The sequence below is a fragment of the Lasioglossum baleicum genome, chromosome 17 (assembly GCF_051020765.1).
Source record: "Lasioglossum baleicum chromosome 17, iyLasBale1, whole genome shotgun sequence".
NCBI lineage: Eukaryota > Metazoa > Arthropoda > Insecta > Hymenoptera > Halictidae > Lasioglossum > Lasioglossum baleicum.
In genome coordinates this window covers 6,843,395-6,863,765 of record NC_134945.1, presented here as the reverse complement: position 1 = coordinate 6,863,765, position 20,371 = coordinate 6,843,395, and the positions used below count along the sequence as shown (strand labels likewise).

The following is a 20,371-nucleotide window of genomic DNA, read 5'->3' as shown; positions in this document are numbered from 1 at the left end:
ATAAACACGTTTTTTGTCTGCCATAGAGAACGGATTAATGAATAAAAATACAATTTAATTTATTATTTGTTAATACAAATAATAATTGCAAATTATATTTGTAAATAACCATTAACTTTATTATTTTAAATAAATTCATTTAGACTTGCTCAAATAATATTGTATTTGTAAATAACCATTAACTTTATTATTTTAAATAAATTCATTTAGACTTGCTCAAATAATATTCCATTTGCAAATAACAATTAATTTTATTATTTTAAATAAATTCATTTAGACTTGCTCAAATAATATTGTATTTGTAAATAACAATTAACTTTATTATTTTAAATAAATTCATTTAGACTTGCTCAAATAATATTCTATTTGTAAATAACAATTAACTTTATTATTTTAAATAAATTCATTTAGAGACTTGCCCATATAATAAATAATTATTTTTGCGTTTTATTTGAATATCCAAATAACAAATAACTTGTTATTTAAATTGTTATTTAAGTAGTTATTTATTTAAATAGATTTATTTATTGCCCAACACTGCATACTTAGCATTGAATTTATTACCTTATGTAAACCTTACATGAATTCCATCAGAGTTTTATAGCACTCTCGTTAATATTCTTTTTTCATACGTTAATAGAACAGATATAATTACAGTCAACCAATTATAAACTCGTCGACTATAAGTAGTTTTTATTTATTTAATCACAGTTGTCTGCATTTGCAACAAGTCACAACTGAGTCTTTAAAATTAGAACATATTAGGTTAGGCCATGATAGAGAAACAGGTCCCTGGTTAAAAAGAAAAAAAGAAGGTAAACCAAGTTAGCAAATTAGTTACAACAAGCTAGCTGCCCAAGATCCCACAGAAGAAACAAAGAGAAGAAAATCCGAAAATCTGTGACGAAGAATCTCTTGAACAATCTTTTGAAAATCGCCATGATAGAGAAACAGGTCCCAATCTGGTTAAAAAGAAAAGAGGAAGGTAAAACAAGTTAGCAAATTAGTTACGACAAGCTAGCTGCCCAAGATCACACAGAAAAAAGAAAGAAAATCCGAAAATCTGTGACGAAGAAGCTCGCAGAGAAAAGCGACATCGAGTCCCAGGTAGAGAAAAATGGACTGGCGGCGCATGGAAGAGTGTCAGAAGTGGCAAACGGTAGTGGAGCAGTGTCCTGGGTGCTGGTTGGATGCTGTCGGTGGCTAGGGAACGGGTTCGCGAGACCGCGGAAGTACAAAAGCTGTCGGTGCAGCAAGATGGCGTGTGGCGGGTCGGTTGGGTGTGTCCTATCCGAGGATTGGCTCCCTCCTTAGCCAATGGTGGTCGTCGCAGCGCAGGTCCGTGCGGTAACTCGGCCACGCCAGCTGCCAGGCCGGCGGGAGTCGGCGCACGGCAGCGCGGCGACCTGGCGATTGAAATGCGACTCGTCTTCGGCCGGCAGTTGCCCGTCGACTCGTGCCCGACACGGTTGTCGGTGTCTCCACGTGTTTCTTTTTTTCTCTCTCCCACCCACCCGATACCGCCGCACCGTCTCCCACGTCCCAATCACGTATGCGCTCTCGGCCGACATGGCAACGATCGAGGATCGCCGGATTTGATATGGAGATCGCGGGTGTCGCGATTCGTCATACCGTTGTTTGACTGGTCACGTAGAAGATCGCGGTGCACTGCTTCTCCATTCTGCCAAGCCCGGATCTCGAGGCCGGGTTCTCGCGAGTTCGGTGTTCGACGTTGTGGTGCGGGTGGAGAGGACACGTGGTACACGTTCCCATATCTCACGCTATAAATACAGTATCGCTGCATCTTCTAAGATCAACCGCTTGGAATCGAGATTCCGAGGGCGGAGCTTATCCGCGATATATCGGGGATTCTCATTTTTAGAGGAAACTCTCCGCAGCCGGACAATCTGATCGTCTGCGATACGGCTGGGACCGCTTTTGCTTGCTATGGGCAGTCGGGAATTTTTATTGTAGACGTGGAAGTGCACGGATCGGCGACGCTAGCTGGTCAGCACGATTTTAGCAGCTGGAGGAACTCTGCTGCTGGAGTATTCTTGCTGGAAGAGAGGTCCGGGACGGAAACACTTCAACGAGTTTGTGTATCCACCAACCCTAATGTTAGACAGGACTTTGGACGTTCTGAAACCAGGAGGACTCTGTCGCCAGTAGCTTGATCGGCGACGCTAGCTGGCCATCACGATTTTAGCACCTGGAGGAGCTTTGCTGCTGGAGTGTTCTAGCTGGAAGAGTGGTCCGGAGCTGAAACAGCGAGTTTGTGGATCTACTAACCCTAATGGTAGACAGGACCTTGGACGTTCTAAAACCAGGAGGACTCTGTATGTGAAGATACCTGTGCTGTTGCATGGATCCACGCGTCCCCAGTAGCTTGATCAGCGACACTAGCTGGTCATCACGATTTTAGCACCTGAAGGAAGACTGTTCCTGAACAGAAACACTTCAGCGAGTCTGTGCATCTACCAACCCTGATGTTAGATAGGGTTTTGGACGTTCCAAAACCAGGAGAACTCATAAGAAGTTGCATGGATCAACGCGTCGCCAGTAGCTTGATCAGCGAAGCTAGCCAGTAGCTTGATCATCACGATTTTAGCACCTGGAGGAGGATTGTTCCGAAACAGAAACACTTCAGCGAGTCTGTGCATCTACCAACCCTGATGTTAGGCAGCAGTTTGGAGGTTTCCAAGCCAGAAGGACTCTGTATCTGAAGATACCTGTGCTGGTGGATCGACGCGTCCTCAAACGCTTGATCAGCGACGCTATCATCACGATTTTACCTGGAGTGTTCGTGCCGGAAGATTGTTCCGGAACAGGAAGACTTCAACGAGACTGTGGACCCATTAATCCTGAGTTTGGAGGTTCCCTGTGCTGTTTGATCAACGAAGTCGCCTTGGACAGAGCAGCGAACGGTTCTGAACCGGTAGTGCGTCGACTATTAAGAACTCCGTGGACTCTGAACTCTTGTAGATACCTTCTTGTGCTTTCTACCTGTGGATATGTTAGAAGCTTGAAGCCTGAAGAAATTTGTGGACTCTACATCTTGGTAGACACTGTGTTCCCTGATTTATGAGGTAATCCTGGTGCTAAATGGATGATCGCTAAACCCTGCTGGTGGTTGTAAGCTGATCAATGTTTAGGGGATGATCGCTGAACCCTGCTGGTGCTTGTAAGCTGACCTCTGTTTAGGGGATGATGAGGGATTAGGGATGATGAGGGAATAATGTCATTGTTTGATTATTCGTCGGTATTGTATTATCCTGGAAATATCAAACTCGGAGACTCTCGGAAGACTTGAAGGGAGAGCGGTATCTCGTGAATAGGTTCTCGTGAACTACACTTTCTACTGCAGGAAAAGACCATGAAAACTTGATACGGAACGCGACATTCGATTGAAAGTATTCTATGAATATATCAGTATCCGCTGAAGCCAGCCACACGAGGAGAGCCTGTGTTAAGTATTTATAAGCTTGTCCGATACGGCGAGCGTTTCTTCGAACCACGAGAGGCGGACACTGTAAAGAAAGTGCATATTGTAGCACAATTAGAATGCACTCGTCTTAGACGAATTCATATCGCATTCCATAATTGTATTCTAATTAAATTAGTAAAAGAAGCATCGGAGTGATCGAGTCATCAAAGAGTCCTGGAAGATCAGCTTATTTTTGTATCGAGCAGTTGCGGAGCAAAAAAGAGTTCCTCTGCTCGAAAGGATACGAGGATATGAAGTGTTAGTTTTTGTTGAGAAACCGAGGAAACATGGATTCCAACGTGGAGGAAACGGAGCTGGACGTCGGATCCGCGAGCGACGAACTCGAGTCCTCGATCCCGGAGTCGAAGATCATGCGGCGACCCACACCGAAGCCGTTCACGATCGAGAGCTTGATCGGGAACTGCGGCAATCAGAAAGGACACTGCGATCCTGCTATGCAGGAAGAGCGAGCGAATGAGAACGAAGAGGACTCCGATCGAGATAGGGAATATCTTTATCAGAGACACTACTTGGCGACTGCGGCAGCGAACGCGTTACCTCCAGGTACGTTCGTTCGTTCTTTCTATATCGTTCAATACCAAACTGGACGTCGTTTGAATGTCCTGAAATGAGACTGAACTTTTTGAATTTTTTGAAGATGTAGTTTATTAGAAAGATAATTTTTTCAACATGTTAGTTTGTTAGAAAGATAATTTTTTCAGCATCTTAGTTTATTAGAAAGGTAACTTTTTCAACATCTCACAATAGTTTATTAGAAAGATAACTTTTTCAATAGTTTATTAGAAAGATAATTTTTTCAACATATTAGTTTATTAGGAAGATAACTTTTCAACATCTTAGTTCGTTAGAAAGATAACTTTTTCAACATCTTAGTTTATTAGAAAGATAACTTTTTCAACATCCTCTATTACTTTGTTGTCACTATTTGACTTTGGGATGAAATATAATTTAAATAACAAATATAATTACTCTGTCACTCGAAATCATCCTCCAAATAATCTCAGAGCAATTGATTAAGTTATACGTCATATCATCCCTGACCACTTGCTGATTAATAAATCGGAAATAATATTGTTATTGAAAAATCGACTGAATTTAATTCTTAATTGCAAGCCGGGCATTTTTTATCTCCATATATTTCCCAGTAACGTACTCACGACTGATCCATTTAATTTAAAACAGTATGAAGCATTTTCCCAGGATTCTTAAAAAGACGGCAACTTTTTTAATATTGAAATTTAATGAAATGTTAGAAGAGTTAGTCGGAAGTACAGAAAAAATACTAAAATTGTGTTTACTCCTTTTTTATGTGGGCCTACGGTGAAAATTTAACAAATACGTTTTGTTGAACTAAGACAATCGAACACATTCATGAAAATTTCATCCAAATCGGTCAACGTTGCAATAAGTTACAATCGTTTAAAGATGGTGCAAATTGCGGACTTTTGCATCTTTCAATGTCAGCAGTTTTGTTCCGCATCAACCAATGTTGATGAAATTTTCTACAAAATGTATTTTTTAAATAAATCAAAAAGTTGTAAACAATAGTTCTACTATTTTCTCTATAATTCTAATAACTAATTGTTCCGAAGTCAAAAAAGTGATCGTCCTTTTACAAGTATCCGAATATTACTGTGATTCACTGTAGGTACTGTGAAATGATCGATTTCTTATTGAGAGAGATGTTTCTCTAAAATGTCATGTTAGAAATAAAACAGGATTTGTTGATTTAACCTGTAAAGCAAAAATGGAGAGATATTATCCCAAGTTCTTGTATGCAATTATTTCTGCAGTGAGATTAATTTTAATTGACATTTTTAAATTGCCAGTTTAAATTTTAAATATGCATTCTAAAGAGTTGTAACATGAAGTTTGTTTATTTTACTTTCTGGATATCTTCAATAATTACAGTCAGTCAATTATAAAATCGTTCTCCCAATTTGCAACAAGTCACAACTGAGTCTTTAAAATTAGAACATACACTGCCGTGTAAAAAGTTTGGAATTACTTGTTGAATTTGTAAAAATCGAATATATCGTTAAATGTTGAAAGGAATCATCATTATAATATGAAATATTAACTTCGGTGCCGTCGATGAGCTCACAAACAAAGAAATCGTAGAACCACAGTATCTAAGAAACAGCACGGACTCGAACATTTTTCTTAGATCAAGGCTTTACTTTATATGAATAATTTACCGTAGCTTCGGCACTATTTTATTTAATGATGCAGTTAGCATGTTAAAATTGATTTAATAATAAATAATAAATAATAAAATTGATAAATATCGGCAGTATAATCGCATGTAACTCGCGAGCCACAGTTTCCGACCGCTGGGATAGTCAAACGATCAGTTTTTGTTGTAAAAACGCAATTCCACAATCAATAAACGTGTCAATAGGTACCGTTGATATTATCGTTCCTTTTACTTTCAATTTTAGTTGTTCTGTAACCACTTTGTTGCTGTTCTGTAACCACTCTTTGTTCTTCTGTAACCACTTTGTTGTCTCTGTAATGACTTTGTTGTTGATCTGTAACCACTTTGTTGTTGTTCTGTAACGACTTTGTTCTTCTGTAACCAATGTGTTCTTCTGTAACCACTCTTTGTTCTTCTGTAACCACTTTGTTGCTGTTCTGTAACCACTTTGTTGCTGTTCTGTAACCACTTTGTTGTCCTGTAACCAATGTGTTCTTCTGTAACCCCTCTTTGTTCTTCTGTAACCACTTTGTTCTTCTGTAACCACTTTGTTGTCTCTGTAACGACTTTGTTGTTGATCTGTAACCACTTTGTTGTTGTTCTGTAACGACTTTGTTGTTGTTCTATAACCACTTTGTTGCTGTTCTGTAACCACTTTGTTGTTGTTTTGTAACCAATTCGCTGTCCGTTTCCGCGTTCGGCGCGGTCACAAAAAAGTAGTACCTCTACACGATCTATGTCGGAGTACGGGCCCCAGGATTTGCCTTAGATCAAGACTTTACTGTACATATACGTCGACAGCGGTGCCATTGAAGATATCGCGTACCGCTGTGGCAATGAACCAATTGAAATCGCCGTTTCATTGAAGCGATCGATTTCAATCGAAATCGATATTAATACATGCAGATACATGAACATCTCGGTTCGAGTTAATGTGCCGTTAAGGAATTAACATAGTGGAAGGTTAATAGATAATATTATGACGGGAAGCAGAGCACGAGAATTCATCATTCCACCTGCGGACAAGTTATACCGATTATACGTATTTATAATTCCATTACCGACCGGCGCGAACGAAATTCGATCTCGCTAATTCATCGCCGGGATTTCAAACTGTTCGATAATCATGAAATATGGAAATCGGAAGGAACGATCGGGAGAATCGAGTTCGAGCGCTGCTCACTAGTCAAATACATATTTGAAGTACCTTTTCGCCATGCCGGATGTAGTAAATTCAATTTGAACATTATATGCGGCCTACTTTCCGCTGGAAAACGAAATATACACTTCAATCAGCCGTCACTAAATGTCAACCTCGATGTTACGTCGCATTAAGGTTCTATATCTGTTTAATGGGGTCACGTGCGTCCTGATAGACCTTCGCTGTTGTTTCAGAAGTTAACATTATCCACTATAATGGAGTTTAGGCGGTCTAGAGTTTGTGAAGTTGTGTGCACCCTTCGTGCACCCTAAACAGGGCCGGCCATCTGGGGGGTGCGGCGGATGCTATGCACCGGGGCCCCACGATTGAGAGGGCACCAACATGATCAAGAACTAAAATAATGTAATTTTTCTGAAGTAATTAATGTATTAAACATGCATTAGTAATGTACAGGGTGAGTCAGAAGAAACAGAACACCTAAATATCTACGTTACTTTTCCTTGTACAAAAATAACTTCTTAGGGCAAAGTAACACTGTTACTGCAAAGGGCCACATGTAACAGTGTAAGGGAAAAATTTTTGAGGTCATTTTTTAATGAGATTTCAAGGTCATCGATATTTTTTTAAATGGAATGAGGTATTTTGTAATACTGGACATTCGTTATAAAAAAGTACTAACCTATGTATGTCGAAAAGTTAGTAGTTCACGAGATATTTCAATTTCAATAACTCTAAAACACCATTACTGTCGGACTAAGACGTTACACAAGTAAGCAAACGCTAACATCAATTTCAATATCAATGTCAATTTTTCAATTTCAACTTCAATTTCAATATCAACTCTTCAACTTCATTTTCAACTTCAATTTTTCAATTTCAACATTAATTTCAACTTCAATTTCAGACTCTTCCATTTCAACTTCAATTTCTCAATTTCATTTCGTTAATTTCAACTCTTCAATTTCAACGTCAATTTTTCAATTTCAACTTCAACTTCAAGTTTAATTTTTCCAGTTCAACTCTCTTCCATTTCAACATCAATGTCAACCTTTCAATTACAAGTTCAATTTCAACTCTTCAATTTCAATTTTTTAATTTCAACTCTTCAATTTCAATTTTTCAATTTCTACTTCAATCTCAATATCAGCCATTAAACTTTAATTTCGATATCAATCCTTCAACTTCCATTTCAATTTCAACTTCAATTTTTCAATTTCAACTTCAATTTTTCAATTTCAACTTCAATTTCAATTTTTCAATTTCAACTTCAACTTCAAGTGTAATTTTTCCATTTCAACGTCAATTTTTCAATATCAATTTCATTTTTTCAATTTCAACGTCAATTTTTCAATATCAATTTCGTTTTTTCAATTTCAACTTCAATTTTTCAATTTCAACTTCAATTTCAATATCCATTTCAACATCAATTCTTCAATTTCAACTTCAATTTCTCAACATCAATTTTAACTCTTCAATTTTTATTTTTCCATTTCAACTTCAATTTTAAGTTCCATTTCAACGTCAATTCTTCAATTTCAACTTTAATTTCTCAACATCAATTTCAACTCTTCAATTTCAATTTTTCAATTTTCATTTCATCATCATCTTCTTCTTCTTCTTCTTCTTCTATATGTATAATAAAAATTAAATGCTGTTCGTTGGTCACGACATCACGGGAGAACGGCTGGATCGATTTGCCTAATTTTTTTTAACGTTCGTTGTAGTCCGAATCGGGTTTCTAGATTAAAAAGAATTGGAAAAGTTGCACGGAAACATGAAAATTCGGGAAAAACTAACAGTGCTTTTAGAATCATATTTCAATACAACAAAAAAACGAACGTTGTAGCTTTTAATCAATATTTGCTCGCGAGGCGAGCGAGCAACGACTCCCCCTCTAGTATTATAATAAAACTAACCAATTAACGGACTTACCCCACCCCACCTTACATTTGATAATATATTTTCCAAAATATATTTATTCCTACGCGCGGGTTGTGTTTGTTTGTTTTTTGGATGATGAATTTTGGTGTTCCGCAAATTTTTCACATAATCACAAGCGTTCCCTGACTTCAAAAAGGTTAAGAACCACTGTGCCAGACCGTTTGCCCTCACCCGCCACAAGGCTTCCCGAATAGCACCGCTGTGGAGCGATCCGAAAATTCCTGGGCCGTTTTCGGTGTATTGGTTCAAGCACCGAAAACATGATGGCAGTGTATAGTACGCGCGACAAAAAAAGAGCTCGGACAGGAAATTAATGAATCCTTATCGTTTAGGATTTGGCGTGCCCCTCGGCCTGTACGGAGCCTGGCTACCGATGCGGATGTACGGCAGCGGCGGGACTTCCGGTGTTCCGATGTTACCTGCGCACACCTCGGCCAGTTACCCGTCTCACCAGGATCTCTATCAGAGTCGATTGTCGCAGCACCTTGGCCCCGGAGCCAATCATCTCCAAGGCGCAGCTTATCCAACCGGTTGTCAGCGTACCCCAAATCATCGTTGTTCGACCAGCTTCACGGACAGCGAGGACGACGGTAGCATCGACTCGCCAGCTTCGCCTGCCCATGATCTTTCTAAATCACGACACGGTAAGCCTCTTCGCAATGCACACTTTTTTCTCTTTGTTACTCTTACCTGGAACTCGTATCTTCGAAATGATCAACGTCGCTCGCTTGGCGACTTTTTCCAGCGATACTTTGATCCAACGCCCGTATCATTTCCCTCGCGGTTGCAATCAGGACTTGAAGGAAACTGTTAACACTAAACTAGACTGGGGATCTTTATGGATTTATGGCTTCTGAAAATTTTCAAAAAGTGCTGGAGTATAAAATTTGACAGAATTTAATACGATTTTTATTTATTCCAGACCTGTGCGAAGGCTACTACCACTAAAAATAAGTAGTCCAGTCAACGAAAAGTTGTAGAGGGAAATGGGAGGTACACAATTTTTAACTTTGGGTCTTTGTCTGGACTAGTAACGAGGTAAACATACTAAAAGTCCCCTTTTTCGGTTTTCCGCTTATATCTCGGAAACTATGCGTCCTAGCGATAAGACTATTCCATACAGAATTAAAGCTGACAAAATGTGCCGTAAGATTGATTATATTCAATTTTTCGCTATCTAGCATAGTTTCCGAGATATCCGCGCACAAAGTTCACTAATTGTGCTGAAGAGTTAGCTAGTCAAATAATAAAAATAGTGAACTCTTTGAGCGCGGATATCTCAGAAACTATGCGAGATCGCGAAAAACTGAATGGAGTCAATCTTATCGCACATTTCGTCAGCTTTAATTTTGTATAGTATGGTCTTATCGCTAGGACGCATAGTTTCCGAGATATCCGCGCTCAAAGTTCACTAATTGTGCTGAAGAGTTAGCTAGTCAAATAATAAAAATAGTGAACTCTTTGAGCGCGGATATCTCAGAAACTATGCGAGATCGCGAAAAACAGGTTCGAATCAATCTTGTAGCACATTTTATCAGCTTTAATTTTGTATAGAATGGTCTTATCGCTAGGACGCATAGTTTCCGAGATATAAGCGGAAAACCGAAAAAGGGGACTTTTAGAATGTTTACCTCCTAACTAGTCCAAACAAAGTCCCTTAGTTAAAAATTGTGTTCCTTCCATTTCCCTCTAGACCCCCCTTATGAGCATTCATTGACTGGACTAAAGATTTTATTTGATTCCATTTTCTTAAATTTCGTCTACCAAAAATGGCAAATTGCCAAATTCTGCTATTTGCTAAATTTTAAAGCTGAAAAAAATAGTGTCACGTGCAAACGAATCTCCCCGAGGCTTTTGCGTTTATAGAGGATTTACCTCTAAAAATCGAAGCAAAAGGAACTATTGTTATCAACAGTACATATTAACAATTTTATTGCATTTTTACAACAAAGACTGATCGTTCGACTAGTTCATTAAATCCATTTTAACATATTAACTGTCACAGCATCGTTAAATGAAATGATGCCGAAGCCACGGTAAATTATTCGTATATAGTAACGTCTCGATCTAAGAAAAATGCTCGAGTCCGTGCTTCTACGAAGTTCAAATAATATCGTGTTTAGTGTCGTTTTAATCAGAAAAATGCCACAAATAAGTTGGTGAAAGTTCCATAAAAAATAATGAAAAATGAAGATGTTTTGTAATTTTATAAGCAGTGGTCCACACTGAGATCGTATAACTTCGTCCGGCTTATTGTTAGATCAAGTAAATACTACGATTGAACTAACTAAATCCGTAGAGGTAAACAATATTTTTCTTGGTGTCCCCAATGAATTTTTCCAGTGTTTTCTTTTTATTTATTTTCCAGTGTTTGAAATTGTCAGATAGATAAAATCTAAATTTCTGAACTACATATATCCAAATATAACAGAACTAACTGTTCGAATGAATTTGTACGACTTTCGAAGGACATGAACCAGTTTTTTGACCTGTCATTATCTTCCGAGAAATATGGATCGCGATCTCTAATTTATTTATACGCCGCTGTTAGCTTACTGGCCGTGGTAAATTTATATTCAATACATGCGCGAGTTCCGCGCTATAGCTTGACGTCTGATGGCTGTCAGCGTTAACAGGGTACGCGAATGATCGTTTCAATTATCCCTAGCTCTGACCAAAGGCCAACACGGTGGCAGTAATTAATGGAAATGTCAATCGATAGATATCACCTCTTAGAACGGCGACAACGAGTTTACACACATTAAGATACAACCAATTAGTCGATCCAATTTATCATACAACGTTATAGACAGTTCGTACATTTAATTTCCGATCGAATGCTCGTTGTCTTCGCGCTGTGATTACTGAAGGCTAATTACTAGATTGCGGATTTTATGCATTTGTTGAAAAACTGAGAGGGTGAAATTTCAAATAGATACATTACTTCCAACTGTATACAATTTTTGAAGAGTTCTAATTACGAAATACAGTAAATTCTCTATAAAGGTAAAAGCCTCGGGAGATTCATTTACATTTATCGTAGACGGGACACTACTTTTTTGAGCTCAAAAATTTAGCAAATAACAAAATTTGGCAATTTGCCATTTTTGTACACCAATTTTAAGAAAGTGGGATCAAATAAAATTTTTAGTCCAGTCAATGAATGCTCATAAGGGGGGTGTAGAGGGAAATGGAAGGAACACAATTTTCCCCTTATATCTCGGAAACTATGCGCCCTAGCGATAAGATCATTCTATACAAAATTAAAGCTGACAAAATGTGCCATTAGATTGATTGCATTCAGTTTTTCGCTATCTCGCATAGTTTCCGAGATATCAGCGCTCAAAGTTCACTATTTTATTATTTGACTAGCTAACTCTTCAGCACAATTAGTGAACTTTGTGCGCGGATATCTCGGAAACTATGCGAGATAGCGGAAAACTGAATCGAATCAATCTTGTGGCACATTTTGCCAGCTTTAATTTTATATAGAATGGTCTTATCGCTAGGGCGCATAGTTTCTGAGATATAAGCGGAAAACCGAAAAAGGGGACTTTTAGTATGTTTACCTCCTTACTAGTCCAGACAAAGACCCAAAGTTAAAAATTGTGTTCCTTCCATTTTCCCTCTACAACTTTTCGTTGACTGGACTACTTATTTTTAATGTTAGTAGCCTTCGCAGGTCTGAAATAAATAGAAATCGTATGGAACTCTGTCAAATTTTATACTCCAGCATTTTCCGAAAATTTTCAGAAGCCATAAATGCATAAAGATCCGCAGTCCAATTATTCTCGACTGCATACAATTTTTAAAGCAGGGTAGACATTTCTCTAGGAGTCTCAATTTTGTTTCCCGAAAAGAACGCAGAATGCTTGGCAAATTCCTGTGAAAAACGTGCCGGTTGCAGATATCGATCATCGAATCGGCGAGAAATACACTCGACGAATAATTATATCGATCGACGAGGTTTTCGACGGTCGCTCTTCTTTTCGCAGAAGAAGGGTTCTTCAGCGAAGGGTGATCGTCGAGCGTTTGAAATTCGGCCAGGATTCACCGAGTACCGTATCACGTACGAAAGGCGCGTGTGTGAGCACGGAATTCCACCTGTGCTGTGGAACCGTGCAAACGCGTGTGAGATTCGACTTTGGGCTGTCCCAAAGGCGTAATTTATGCTCGCTACTGTGTATCTCGGGCCCTTTGCTGGTTTCGATCGTGGCGACTACGATCGTAGTCGCGGACACGCTCCTGGAATCCTTAAACGGCCATCGCGAATTTTTTCGTCTCGCGATTCGCGTACGATTCCATTCCTATCGACACTTTTTTTTTCATAAAAAATAATTCCAGTTTCCATCAGTTTTTTTTTTATTTTTATTTAATAACTACAATTTAAATCATCAATTGCAATTTAATTCATCAGTTTAATCTTTATCGATTTTTCTGATGCGAAGTGTTAACAATTGTCCGGGGCGTGCCGATTTGTCGTTTTGCCCGGGGCGACGTAACCGCTAGAGCGGGCGCTGATGTTGGGGCACTTAGTACGTATTTTTCAATGACATAACCTCGAAATTGCCATTTTTTGACTTTTGTAACTTTTCTTGCGGGGTTGCGATATATACATATATTTTGTGTGTGTACAACGTTGCCTTATCATTTTGTCCACAAATGGTCCCGTCGGAATGATAGCTGCGGCTATCCTACGGAGAGTCGGTCGAAGATGGAAAGTCGAAAACTCGCCGATCACGTATTTCCGAAGACGGCGAGCGGCGAGCGGCGGGGTGTACGGGACGGATCGACGAAGTCGCGCGCATTTATTCGTGGCCGATCACTTTTTATTGATGTACCGCCGACCGAGGCGATTTCGTATGCGCAACGAAATAGCTTCGAGGAATCTGTCATCGGTCATTTATGACGCACCGTGCCGAACCGGTGTGCCGATCGTTACGACGGACACGCCGTGATCGAGCTTGCCCTCTCTATTTTCGTCCCTGGTCAGCCGAAAATGTTCCTTTGAACCGTTCAACGATCTGCCTAGGCCCGCCATCCTCGTGATTATTTCATTTAATACTGACACATAACAGCTCCAATGGAACTTCACTTGTGTTCTTCTTTTATTCGGCCTCGTGTAGGGATTGCAATCCCGCAAAGTGGGATCCCGCAAGATCCCGCGCCATTTTTTGGTCCTCCATTTCTTAAATAGCTGCACACATGTATTTTGGACACGAATTTATAAAATATATTTTCTCAATTTTCTGTATAATACAGTAACTATTTGATGATTGTACAATAAAATTGAATGTATAAATTTTAATAATAATATAATAATAATATATAATATAATACTATATAATAATAATATATCAACATCAATGTCAACTATTCAATTACAACTTCAATTTCAATTTTTCAATTTCCATTTCAACGTCAATTCTTCAATTTCAACTTCAATTTCTCAAGATCAATTTCAACTCTTCAATTTCTCAATTTCCATTTCAACGTCAATTTTCCGATTACAACTTCAATTTCAATTTCCATTTCAACGTCAATTCTACGATTTCAACTTCAATTTCTCAACATCAATTTCAACTCTTCAATTTCAATTTTTCAATTTCCATTTCAACGTCAATTCTTCAATTACAACTTCAATTTCAATGTCAATTTCAACTTAAATTTTTCCATTTCAACTTCAATTTTCCAATTTCAATGTCAATTTCAATTTTTCAATTTCAACTTCAACTTTAATTTTTCCATTTCAAATGGAACCAATGATAGACACCACTTTATAAAATATATTTTCTCGATTTTCTGTATAATACAGTAACTATTAGATGATTGCATAATAAAATTCAATGGTTAAATTTTAAAGAATACAACTTTATTCATCAATTATACATATTGTCACCATTCTTTTCTAATTGTAGAAAATTTAACAATTTTTTAGTTGTAATTTAACCCATCTTTAACCAAATCTTTAACCAATCTTTAAAATTTAACCATTGAATTTTACAGATTTTTGTAGATGAATTTTAAGACAGTCGAATAAAATATTGGAAGCTCATTTTCCGTTTTGGTAGCCTTTTTAGATCTGAAATAAATTAAAATCGTGCTAAATTCTGTGATATTTTATATCCTAGCAATTTTTGAAAATTCTCAAAAGCCATAATTGCGTAAAGATCCGCAGTCTAATAATATATTATATATCTACTATATTATATTAATAATATAATTAGATAAATAATAATATATTAGATATAATTATTATATAAATAATAATATATTAGATATAATTCTTATATAAATAATAATATATTAGATATAATTCTTATATAAATAATATTATATTAATAATATATTAGATATAATTCTTATATAAATAATATTATATTAATAATATATTAGATATAATTCTTATATAAATAATATTATATTAATAATATATTAGATATAATATACATATATACTAATAGTTGCTGTTGATAATAGAGATGAAAATGCCATTTAACATTCAAAGTCCAAAAAAAAGAATACTATAATTAACGGATTAATATAAAGTATAATAAATATAAAATAATATATAATTAAAGGAAAAACAAATTCATTTTACATATCATGTTCTAGATCACGTGCAATAATAAGTCAGAAACATTGGAAGAAAATATTAGTTCTGTGACAGACACCGTTTGTAGAAAGTATTATTACCATGAGCGATCGATAGCTGACTTGTTCAACTTATAGTCTGGATTGCCATTGAAGGTACAGCTGTAACTCCGACGACATTTCTCGACTTGACCACTGAGCTACTGCTAATAAATAAACGATGCTTATTGTATGTTACAAAATTAAAAACAGTCATCACCTCTCGCAGCTTTCACCCAATTACGACTATATTCTCACATGTATTCCATCTTTTATCCACCATTTTCATTCATGAAAACGTCCATGGATGACAAAGTACAAAAATTCATAAATTTATTTAAACTCACTACCCAGTTTTGGATCGTCTTTCAATTAACTGGATTGACAATGAATAATTCACGGAGGGTAAAACCACCTTTTCTTAGCTCGTTTAAAGTTCAGTTAATGCCACTCCGTAACTACTATCGATCTCTCCCGAATCTAAGTACCTATAATTGAAAAGGTAAAGTTTTTATAGCTCTACTTGACAAATTAATAATCACGTTACTTCGGGATCCTATAATTTGATAGCGAACAGGAAAATATGATGTCAGACGTTTCTACGGAAATGAACCGACGTGTAAGGGGATTGAAGATTTTGTTACATACATTTCTTCAATCACGTTCTCGACAATGGCTCAGCTGATGCACCTAGTAATGCTGATTAATGGAACTACTTTGGGAGAGAGTGGGAATGAACGGTGAATCAACCGTGCTAAATGATATTATTTAATGGAACTGATTTCTTAATAGTGTGAATGGCATACTGCGCCGCCGTGTCGCGTCGGTGCTGATGTCACTCATGCTCGCGAAGAATTTATGCGCTCGCCGATATAGTTTCGGAAATTAAATGATTACGTAGCGGTACCGTGTTATATCCTTTCAAATCCTTCGATTTAGACTGCGGAGCTTTATAAATATATTCTGCATTCATTGCGGGAAGCACGAATCTAATTAAAAAATATATTAAAAAAACTATGATTATAAAATGCACTGAAAAGGAGAAAAGAATTTTTCTAGACGTTAGTCACTATAAATAAACGTGTGGAGCGCTAAACTATATTGGCGTCATCTCCTCAAATTCATCTTCAATTTTTCAATTTCCATTTCAACGTCAATTTTTCAATATCCACTTCAATTTTTTAACATCAATTTTTAAAATTTACACTTAAATTTTCAACTTCAGACATTAAATCCAATTTTTTAATTTCAATTTCCATTTCAACGTCAATTTTTCAATTCCCACTTCAATTTTTCAATTCCCACTTCAATTTTTCAACATCAATTTTTCCATTTCATCTTCAATTTTTCAATTTCCACTTTAATTTTCAACTTCAGACATCAATTTCAAGTTTTTAATTTCAATTTCCATTTCAACGTCAATTTTTCAATTTCCACTTCAATTTTTCAACATCAATTTTTCCATTTCATCTTCAATTTTTCAATTTTTACTTTAATTTTCAACTTCAGACGTCAATTTCAACTTTTTAATTTCAATTTCCATTTCAACGTCAATTTTTCAATTTCAACGTCAATTTTTCCATTTCAACTTCAATTTCGACATCAATATCAATTTTTTAATTTAAATTTCCATTTCAATGTCAATTTTTCGATTTCAACTTCAATTTTTCAATATGAACTTCATTTTTTAAAAACCACGTTTACACAGCAGAAAATAATTTTTTTAGGCTTTAGTCACTATATTGACGTAATCTTCGTGGCCGCTCAATTCTTTTCATTTGAATAGTTAAAATGAAGAGATTTACGCTAAATATGCATGGAGACTGATCCAGTCTGCATCCAAAGTGCAGCTACTTTAATCCAATTCTATTCGATCCATGCATCATTTTAAGGGAATTAAAACCGATCCAGACGATATCCACTTTCATTTATAATATCGGCGAGACCTAGATTAGTTGTCAAATCTAATTGAGACTCACGCTATTACCTAAATTGATGCTTCATTTACATAGATATCATCCCAATCCAAACAATCAAGGTATACATGTAGGTTACCTTAATTTCAATCTAATTTAGACGTAGAATATTGAAATATCAAGCGTGTAATAGTTTACAAGTTATTAATATATTTTGTGTTGTTATTTTAGGTAAGTGCAACAAATATTGATCTAGGTTTACATTAAATAAACCGTTTTTTTTTGTATTTTTTAAAATTTATCGAGAAAAACACTAACGATGATCTTGCCCCGTAAATATTACTACACGGGGCAAGTGCGTAGTATCACGGTGGGGTAAGTGCGTACTGTACGGCTAACTATAAAACTAAACAATACATTTAATGCAATAAGAAGCATTTTATAGCAGGCTTGTTAATCATTCAGTCATCATAATCAATCATTGAGTGGAAGGTATTCATGTAAAAGCTGCTTCTTTGTTGTAAACAATTTTGCGGCAAGTTTCTTTCACAAATGTTCACTTATCCAGAGGTGTAGATTCACCCCTACGACGGATGCCCATTACTTTTTATACACCCTGTACAAAATAGTAGCTATTCTCGTAATACAATACCGTCCGCGTCCCACTACAAGCACCGTAGCATTCTACACTCTGATTTTGGTAAACGGCGACGGTAATTGGATTACCTTTCTGCCATACTGTCTGCTCATTAAATACTAACGCCGATTTGGTGGTAAAGTGACCAAATAATAGCTAGCCGTATCGATCGGAGATTCTCATGACGTCAGGCGCGAGACCGGCTGGAAGACAGTTAATAACAGCGATTGAAATTTTATGTGACACGTGCAGAAATAGATACATTCATCGACTCGCGCGACACACCGCAAGGCAAACCAATGCGGTCTCTGTGGGAACTTCTCTGATTGCTCTATTTAACTGCCTTCCATTCGATGCCGACCGCCGATTTATTCCAACGCTACCAATAACTAGACAACAGACTAACCACCAGGACTACTCGTGTATGCAAGAAAAAGCTAGCTCACTCTTCAGCACAATTAGTGAACTTTGAGCGCGGATATCACGGAAACTATGCTAGATAGCGAAAAACTGGTCCGAATCAATCTTGTGGCACATTTTGTCAGCTTTAATTTTGTATAGAATGGTCTTATCGGTGGGACGCATAGTTTCCGAGATATCCGCGCTCACAGTTCACTAATTGTGAAAAAGCTAGGTACTAACTCTTCAGCACAATTAGTGAACTTTGAGCGCGGATATCTCGGAAACTATGCTAGATAGCGAAAAACTGGTCCGAATCAATCTTGTGGCACATTTTGTCAGCTTTAATTTTGTATAGAATGGTCTTATCGCTGGGACGCATAGTTTCCGAGATATCCGTGCTCAAAGTTCACTAATTGTGCTGAAGAGTTGGCTACCTTTTTCACAATTAGTGAACTTTGAGCGCGGATATCTCGGAAACTATGCGAGATAGCGAAAAACTGAATTAAATCAATCTTGTGGCTCGTTTTATCAGCTTTCATTTGGTATAGAATGATCTGATCGCTAGGACGCACAGTTTCCGAGATATCCGCGCTCAAAGTTCACGAATTGTGAAAAAGCTAGCTAACTCTTCAGCACAGTTAGTGAACTTTGAGCGCAGATATCTCGGAAACTATGCGAGACAGCGAAAAACTGATTCGAATCAATCTTGTGGCACGTTTTGTCAGTTTTAATTTTGTATAGAATGGTCCTATCGCTAGGACGTATAGTTTCCAAGATATAAGCGGAAAACCGAAAAAGGGGACTTTTAGTATATTTACCTCCTTACTAGTCCAGACAAAGACCCAAAGTTAAAAATTGTGTTCCTTCCATTTCCCTCTACAACTTTTCGTTGACTGGACAAATAGCATTTCCCATACGCTCTCATTTTTCGCGTCGCAAATTTTGATCGTTCATTATTTTTTCTATTATTTTCTATGATTCTATCATTGAAACAATTGGCTTGTGATAGCTAAAATATGATATAAATATTCTTGACTCAATTTTGTCTAAATGTCTTGCAAATCGAGAGTTGTTCCTAATCTTGTTGTCGCTTCGTTAGGATTAATTACCATTTACAATCGTAATTTACTCCTAAACATTTTTTATCATAGATGCATAAAATTCGCATTCTGTCGATTATATTTAATAATTGCAACAATATTTGGAATAGTGATACAGCAATTTTTAGTGGCGCCTCAGAGTCACCATTCGGGAGCTAAGGGTTAATCAACGGTAGAAGAACGTCTCCCCGGACTGTTCCGGCTGTACGAACCCCATATTTCGTTGGTCTATTAACCATATCGATTAATCGAAGGGTCCAAGCCTGATCGAACTACCACGAGGGGACATCCTCTCTTTTTTTTCGCTGGATTTTCGGTTCTTCTTGGGAAAAGCAACGCAAGCCGATCCTCCCTTGTCATGTCGGTCGCCACGGGGTTCTTGATGGGGCAATGAATACGAAAAAATCGGGAAACGGTAAATCTTGCGGGAAATCTGGTGCATTCTAGGAAACCGAATTGGCTTTTTGTACTTACTAAAAACACACTCCGTATTCGCTATTAACGCTTGGAAGGCTGACATGCTTTTAACGATTTCGTGGCAGCCATGGTTAGAACCATTTAATTATTCGAACTGGCTATTAGAAATTTAGTTTCCGTGATATCCGCGCTCAAAGTTCACTAATTGTGCTGAAGAGTTAGCTAGTCAAATAAGGCAAAAATTTCTTTTTCACAATTAGTGAACTTTGAGCGCGGATATCTCGGAAACTATGCGAGATGGTGAAAAACTGAATAGTATCAATCCTATGGCACGTTTTGTCAGCTTTAATTTTGTATATTAAGGTCTTATCTCTAGGACGTATAGTTTCCGAGATATCCGCGCTCAAAGTTCACTAATTGTGAAAAAGAACTCTTCAGCACAATTAGTGAACTTTGGGCTG

At 37.2% G+C, this 20,371-nt stretch overlaps 1 protein-coding gene across 1 annotated transcript in view; it reads left to right on the top strand.

The window, feature by feature from the left end:
* Nucleotides 1-1,375: 1,375 nt before the first annotated feature.
* Unpg (homeobox protein unplugged) overlaps nucleotides 1,376-20,371 on the top strand; it is a 28,519-nt gene continuing 9,523 nt past the window's right edge. The window contains exons 1-2 of the mRNA XM_076442036.1: nucleotides 1,376-4,048; nucleotides 9,138-9,449. Coding sequence (XP_076298151.1) covers nucleotides 3,772-4,048; nucleotides 9,138-9,449 — 589 coding nt within the window. The 5' untranslated portion in view covers nucleotides 1,376-3,771. The remainder of the gene's footprint in view (nucleotides 4,049-9,137; nucleotides 9,450-20,371) is intronic.